The sequence below is a fragment of the Octopus bimaculoides genome, chromosome 19 (genome assembly GCF_001194135.2).
Source record: "Octopus bimaculoides isolate UCB-OBI-ISO-001 chromosome 19, ASM119413v2, whole genome shotgun sequence".
NCBI lineage: Eukaryota > Metazoa > Mollusca > Cephalopoda > Octopoda > Octopodidae > Octopus > Octopus bimaculoides.
Genome location: NC_068999.1, coordinates 3,427,500 through 3,436,161, shown reverse-complemented (window position 1 = coordinate 3,436,161; position 8,662 = coordinate 3,427,500). Strand labels below are relative to the sequence as shown.

The 8,662-nt window shown below is 37.3% G+C and overlaps 1 protein-coding gene across 1 annotated transcript in view; it reads left to right on the top strand.

Annotated features, from left to right (window-relative positions):
- The window catches only part of LOC106880263 (glypican-6), a 78,609-nt gene that overhangs the window by 59,511 nt on the left and 10,436 nt on the right, over positions 1-8,662 (top strand). The window contains exon 3 of the mRNA XM_014930130.2: positions 5,481-5,872. Within this exon, the coding sequence (XP_014785616.1) occupies positions 5,481-5,872 (392 nt within the window). The remainder of the gene's footprint in view (positions 1-5,480; positions 5,873-8,662) is intronic.

Sequence of the window (8,662 nt, the reverse complement as noted above, 5' to 3'; positions counted from 1 at the left end):
ATATATATATATATATATATATATATATATATGAGAGAGAGAGAGAGAGAGAGAGAGAGAAAGAGAGTTGTTTTAGTGACTGTTTTCCCACTGTGGTATGGGTTGAATAGGTGTGCCATTCAACATATCTCTCATCCATCTCAGTCCCGCATCATCGCAGGTGTGAGGCTCAGTGTCCTAAGATTTGTTTTCACCATTTCTCCTTTCTCTCTTGGCCTCGAATTGAATGTGGTTCAGTTAAATGGTTGTCCCTCACCACTTCATTGTAAATACAGCAGTGAGAAGTAATCAGTGTCAGCACTGTTCAAATGACGAGTGCAAAAGAAATAAAAGAATACACAAAATGTTTTAACAATTATTTAAAATAAATTCCTAATTATATTTAATTATCAAAATATAATGATAGGATTTTTTTTAATGGGTCCGTGGAGTAAAATAGGGATCAAAAGGGGTCCAGGTGCAAAAAAAAAAAGAAATGGTTGAGATGCACTTTGTAAGATCAACAGAATTGTCTGGGAGAATATATTGGAGTGTAAGTGGCGGGCTGAGTATTCCTTAGACACATGTACTTTTAATGCTGTTATCTGCGATTCAGTATTACTGTGATGTATAACAAAGCTTGGTCTTCAAACCACAGTCGTTCTCTCTCTCTCTCTCATTCTCTCTCTCCCTCTCACACACACACACACACACATGCGGCTGTTCATTTTCCTCCATGTTATTCCAGGTGGGATGTTTATCATCTGACCAATTGCTTTTAGAATTCGATGTTCTCGACATTGTTCCTACCATTAACCTTTCGACCAGGAGTGGAACCTGTTTTATCGGTGCCAATAGCATTGTATCTTGTTCTCTCTCTCCCTCCCTCACACACACACACTCCAAATGGTGACTTCATTTAGAACGCTGTGTTGATGGAGAGAGATGTCAGAGACACACAGACAGACCAATGATCATTTATATAATTGGACCTAATGGGAAATAATATAAAATTGTTGGAACTTTTTTCCACGTTGTCAATAAATGTCTCCATCTTCTCCGTATTCCTGTATATTCCTTCATTCACCATCGTTTAATGTCATCTATACACTATAAACACACTAATTCATACACCCTGTGTACACTCATATATTTCTGTATAAACTCCTACATCTATATACCCGCACGCATGGTGTAAACAATCTACATATATACACAACTCACTTAGGCATGCTCTCTCTCTCTCACTCACACACACACACACACACACACATTGTGTAAATGCCACATACAGTGAGGAAGGGGAAGAGGAAAAGGTGGCAGGGATGGGGGTGGAGTGATGTGAAATATTTGTTTCTCTTCATCACCCAATAACAACTGTTTATTTTATTGATTGGCTCTTGTTACAGACCAATACTTCTGCCACCACCACCACCACTACTACTATTAGTCATAAATATACACCACTAACACTACTACCACCACCACCAACAACCTGGGTTCTCATCTCTAAGGTATTTTTCGATATTATTATTATTATTGAGGTCACTGCCTGGAATCGAACTCGGAATCTTGGGGTTAGTAGCCCGTGCACTTAACCACTATGCCACATGCCCACAGGAATAATAATAATAATAATAATAATAATAATAATAATATCGAAAACTACCTTAGGAATGAGAACCAAGGTTCAAAATTTCCCCAAGACACCCGAAGAAGGCTGGAGGGTATATCAGCCGAAATGTTGTGTTAACAACAAACAAGATGAGGACAAATATCCATCAAATGTAAATAATGTAAATTTGAATTGATTTCTCATCTCTCTCTCTTACAGACGTCAGACTTCTGTCTCACACAACTTTTATTACAATTTTATTCTTCATTCATTATTAGTAGGACAAACTTGTTCCTGGTACAGTCAATTTGCTTTAACCCCAGTATGTAACTAGTATTTATCAAGCCTTGAGACAAAAACTAATGGTAGGAAGTAGTTAAAATTTGGATTATGAACAATTTTATGCCATTTTGTGGTAATTATTGTGTAGTTCTTTGTTATGTCACGTCCAGTCGTCAAGCCGTAACTTAACTGAATGTCATTATTTTACAAATCCCTTACAATGAGACTTCAACAAGTTCTTCACCTCTCCAGTCAGTGTTAGAAGAAAGTAAAAACTGTCTGTCTCTGTATAAAGTTTAGGATATTGATGATTAATTAACAATAAAATATTGATTTTGTTTATGATGCACACATAAGATAGTGAGCCTAGAATATTAATGAATATTTAATTTAGCAAGCTCTGAGTATTGATAATTTAATTAAGAATTGGTTAGGTTTTTTAATTAATCATTTATTGTGTGGTGAAAGATATTTTTAAATTAACATTAGATATTAATTAGATAATAAGATACCATCAGACGGCATGCAATGTTAGGCATCAGATATTAGTGGATGTTTTAATGAAATATTTGCTTATTGATAGATATTTTAATTACTCATTCGTTATTAATTACTTGTTTTTAATTAAATGTTAACTTTTCAACACAATATTGCATATTTTATAATACATCTGCCAGTCTCTCGTTTAACAAACAGTTTTTTTACTCACCGTTCTCCCTTTCTTGGTCTGCTTTCGTCAAGCTCCCCACAATACCCAGACGGTTCCATTCTGAATAAATCTACCCCTACCACCACCTCGCACCCCTGCACAGCAGTCATTGTTTCTTCTTAGTTTTTATTGGCGCCCTTATGTGGACGTTGACAAGGAGGAGAGACTGAAAATTTTGATGAGGGAAGAGAATAGCTCGAAGGGACATTCTCTGAGAGTATATATACATATATATATATATATACACACACACACACACACACACATACATCAACATGCATACTGAAATATATTAAAGAGATTTGAATGACTATTTCCATCTGTTGCTTTTCCATGTCCTGAGAAAGGGGTTAGAGCCCCAAAATATAAAAATATATGGTAAAACTGCAACTTTTGACTCTTCTTTTAAAGTTTACTTGATACCTTCTTGCATTGTTCCGGCCTTTCCCAACAAGTCCCTTTAATTTAATATCACATAGTGCTTCACAAAATCTATTCCACAAAAAAAATATGCATGTCTCTTTTTCCTTTCATTCTCAATCAGTTTTCCTCTTTCTCACTCCTATGAGTTTCTCCTGATGAAGGACTGATGTCCAAAACATTAAAACACATTCCTTTCCTTCTTTTACGTGTTAAACTAATACTTGTTCCTGCTATGTTGTGTTTTTTTCTTTTTTCTTTTTGTCCATTACATTTCCAAGATATACACACACATGTCTGTGCATATATGTGTATATATACATGTATCATATTTGTATGTATGTGTGTGTGTATATGAGAGAGAGAACACATTCACACCAGTATGTAAGTGTGTGTGTGTGTGTGCGTGTGTGTGTGTGTGTATATATATATATGTGTGTGTGTGTGTGTGTGTTTGTCTTTGTATGTATGTATGTGTAAGGATGTATAGTGTAGTCAGTCAGCCCTACTGATATTGCTAATTAGAATATCTACAATCACTCGTTACCAGTTAATTGGTTCATAAATATTTATCAAATGAAATCTCTGTTTTTGTTTATAATTAATTATAATGTCGTTTCTATTAATTAGCAAAGTTAACACAGTTTCATTATTTAGACCTTTATTTGGAAACTTCTTCATCTAGATATCAATTTCCACTAATATCTCCACCCCATTCCAGCTGTGACCACCATGGAGGGTCAGCTTCAGTCATAGTGTATCTAGGCTAGCATTATCCAATGTCTGCTTCCTTTTGTAACATGATAGGGTGTAAATCGACTGATATTTGGCTGCTCTTTTTAGCAAACCAACTAAACTTTATGGAGGCTTCCCTGTTATCTGTCTGTCTGTCAATCATTGTTGGCTTTGTGTTATATCCTAGTATTTTTCTTCTTTGCTGAATGCTTCCTTTATGGTGATACCATTGTGGGCCCTGATGACCAATTCTTGTCTAGAAGAATCAATGGCATTCATTGCATGGCAATATTTGGTGGAGAGCAAGGTTGATTTTGCCAAGCCTTTCTCTCCTCTTATTTGATTTCTTCCTTTTCTCTTCCGGTGGCTTTGAAGTCTTTCATTCCGATGGTGATGGAACACCACCATTTGGTACAGTCTCGATCTAGTGTTTCAAACGATTTAGGCTCAATTCCAGTGGCTTTCAGTGTTGCCTTGAGTACAATAAGCCAGAATAAATATTATTTCCACACATTCCGTCTGGTTCTTTATGAGTCTCTGCCAATAAGCTGAAGCATGGCCATGTGGTAACAAGTTTACTTCCAACCACATGGATCTGGGTTCAGTCCCACTGTGTGACACCTTGGGCTTGTGTTTTCTACTTTGGCCCCTGACTGACCAAAGCCTTGTGAGTGGATTTGGTAGACGGAAACTGGAAGAAGCCCATTTGTGTGTGTGTGTTTGTCCCCCATCACCACTTGCCAACTGATGTTGGTTTGCTGATGTCCCCCGTTACTTATTGGCTCAGCAAAAGAGGTTGTTAGAATAAGTACCTGGGGCGATTTGCTCAACTAAAACCTTTCAAGGCAGTGCCCCAGCATGGCCACAGTCCAAAGACAAACAAGTAAAAGCCAAAAAGACATTATTCTTTCACTGGGATTCAGTGATCAGAACCATGCGGTGGCACCACTTTCGATGTCTTCCCATTAACTACATCAATCAATCAATCCAGTTTGGTACTGATGTCTTTTATTGATCTTTACTTGTCAAATTGCTATGTTACACTTTGACATAATGAGACGATGCAACACATTACTTTATCTTGCCAAACGCAAACACACACACATACAGAATGCATTTAATGAGGATGATGGCTTTGGTGATACAATTTGCAGAGATAATTTAATTAACAGGAAAGTTTGTGGTGATAAAATATTTGATAATCCAATTTATGGGGTTTATTAAACAGTACAGTTTGAGCTGCTCGAATATTTAACAGCAGTTTTGGTTTCTGAACATGTTTATTTATATGGAACAGTTTTGGCTGCTATTAATGACAGTCTATGGTGCTAATATTTTTTGATGGCATGATTTATAATGCTAATATTTTTAATGGTGTTGTTTGTGGTGCTAATATTTTTTGATAGCATGATTTATAAGGCTAATATTTTTAATCATGTTGTGCATGGTGTTAATATTTTTTATGGTACGATTTATAAGGCTAATATGTTTAATGGTGTTAGTGGTGCTAATGTTTTTGATGGCCTGATTTATAAAGCTAATATTTTTAATGGTGTTGTTTATGGTGCTAATATTTGTAATGGCACTTCTGGTGCTAAAGTACATGTTGCTAATATTTTAATGGCATGATTTATGATGCTAATACTTTTAATGGCTTAGCTTGTGACACAATTTTTGTATAAATGAATTAAAATCTATTCTGCATTTAACAATGGTTTTTTTTTTTCCTGTCTTTTCCAGAATTCTTCAAAGCTCTATTGAACAATTCCTACAACGACTTGCACACAATGTTTGTGAAAACCTACGGTCTCCTTTACCAGCAGAACGCAGTTATTTTCTCCAGGCTGTTTGCTACCCTACACCGTTACTACAGGGGTTATGATGTAGACCTAAAAGAAACCCTTATGTCATTTTTTGTCTCTTTACTGAAGAAGATGTATCAGTTGATCAATTCCCAACAGCAACTTAGCGAACGTTACTTGGAGTGCGTTGGATCCCAAATGAAAAGTCTTCAGCCTTTTTTGGATATACCTAAAAAATTATCGCAGTTAGTCAAGCGATCTTTCATAATTGCCCGGACCTTTGTACAAGGGCTCAGTATTGGTCGAGATGTCATTATAAATGTCTCTAAGGTAAGGGGTACATTTAGCACTTCCGTATTGAGTCTGCCTGTATACATTATATTGCCATTTCTTGCAGTGTGTATACATTGTAGGGTGTATACATCATTGCTGTTCCTTCTGCTCTAACATCCTATTTACTAACGAACACTTTCTACTCATTATTTTTCATAATTAACCCACCATCACATGACCCTACCACTGAGACATTCCTCTACAATAAATGCCATCTACCACCACCACCACCACCACCACCCTACTCTGCCACCTTCCACCCACTTAACACCCCAGCCTAACTCCAGGACATTAGACACCTCTTCAGCTTTGGAAATCATTTACAGCAACACTAAATTATTCATAGCGCATGTGTATGTGTGTGTATTTGTTTATGTATGTATGTATGTATGCATCTGAGTATGTGTTTCCATGGAAGTGTTTGTGTGTGTGTGTGTGTGTGTGTGTGTGTGCATAATGTGTATTTGTCTGTGTGGAGGGGTGTATACATATGTGTGTGTGTATGTGTTCTTATTTTCTACCAAAGCTAACTTGGGATTCCTTGTCTGCAAGCAGGAATGGTGTAATCTTTGTGGCAGCTGATTTTGCCGTTCCATAATTATTGTTTTCCACTGTTTTTCTATGGAAATCTGAAGTGGTGTTGACACATATATACATACATACAAATATATATAGATATATATATACACACACAAACACACACACACACACACTTACATTTCATATAAATACTATGTGCATGTACAGACATGCAATTGTACACAAACTCGTGTGTATATGTATGTGTATATATATAGATATATAAAAGAAGAAATTGCAGATTGGGAAGTTAATAATTGCTTATTATTAACATCGAATTGGGATGATGATTAATTTACTGTTAATAATAAACAATTATTAACTTCCAATCTCCATTTTCTTCTTTTATATGAATATAGACTGTATGTTTTTTTTATATGTTTACCTATTTTAAGGCAATTCCCCCCAAAATACCATGTATTGAACCCGTATTTCTTTGGATGAAACCATCCCTTCATTAGGTTAACACAACCTCTAATCGAATATATATGTATATTCAGCAGGTTTCCCTCGACTTCCATCTCTCAAATCCACTTCCTGGACTTTGCTTGACCTAGGGTTATAATAAAAGATATCACTTGCCCAATCAGCAACTCAGTGGAACTGATCCTGAAATTGCATTTGGACTGGTTTCTATGGCTGGGTGCCTTTTACATGTCACCAGCACCGGCCACAACTACAACTTCACTTGGCTTGACGGGTCTTCTCAAGCACAACAAAGCACCAAAGGTCTTCATCACTTGTCGTTGCCCCCCATGAGACCCCACATTCAAAGATCATGCTGCACCACCTTGTCCGATCTCTTCCTGAGTCTACCTCTTCCACAGGTTCCCACCACAGTTAGGGAAAAGCACTTCTTTATGCAGCAGCCCTCATCCATACACATCACCAGGCTGTGTGTGTGCGTGTGTATATATATGTGTATATATGTGTATGTGTATATATATATATATATATATATATATATATATATCATGAAGGCACATGATTCAGTGGTTAGAGCATCGAGCGTATGATCGTGCGGTTGTGAGTTCGATTCCCGGACTGGGCTGCGTATTGTGTTCTTGAGCAAGACACTTTATTTCACGTTGCTCCAGTTCACTCAGCTGTAGAAATGAGTTGTGACGTCACTGGTGCCAAACTGTATCGGCCCCTTCTGCCTTTCCCTTGGATAACATCAGTGGTGTGGAGAGGGGAGGCCGGTATGCATGGGCGACTGCTGGTCTTCCATAAACAACCTTGCCCAGACTTGTGCCTCGGAGGGTCACACATGAGGGCATGCTGTGATGTTTCTGGCTTCAAGGGTATTGAAAAAGGCCCAACCTTCTGAGTTCTTTTACAAGGTTTAAAAGAAACTGAAGGACCACTTCAGTAAGTGTGTAAATCTGAGAGGGGAAGATGTTGAATAAAATCATAATTAACTGATCCACCTGTATTTTCCTTTACCCAAAGCCAGGAACTTTTCAGCACTTGTGTGTGTGTGTGCACGTGGGTATGTGTATGTACGTGTGTGTGTGTGTGTGTGTGTGCTTGTTCATGACTGCAGTCCAGTGACTGGAAACAAAAGTTAAAAGTTGCATATTAAGTGTGTGTCACATGATGTAACGATGTATCACCTGTCAGTAACTGAATATTTTACTTCACTGCAGTGTCTGCCTGAGGATTGCCTCCAAGGAGAAAATCTTTGAGTAATGAGGCATAAAATATCTCCATCGAAAACACACACACACACACACACACACACACACACGCACACTTGCAACATTGAATGAAGTCTGAAGGTTAACGGCATCACTAACCATCATCCAATTATCTTCTGGCAACCATTCCTCTGAGGAAAGGGATTCAACGAACAAGCTAAAGATAGCACCAGCCGTGCACTCATCGTAGTAAATCTGTTTGTGTAAACCGCATCAGGAGCCATTCCTCTGCCAAAACTACTATCTTTCCCTTAATCTTTGCTCAATCTTTCTTACCTAATTCCAGAAACTTCTAAAGATTCTTGTTTTGGGTTAAAAAACAAAAAAAAAAAAAATTAAAGAACGTGAAAAAAAGAAAAGGAAAATCTCTTTAAACATTCCGAAAATCCTTACAAGGTTTTTGTTAAATCCCTTGGCTTGTAGGTAAGTGGGGGGCAAACACTCTCTAATCTCTCTCTCTCTCTGATAAAGAACTGATAACAATGCCAAACAGCAGCCAGTTTTGTTA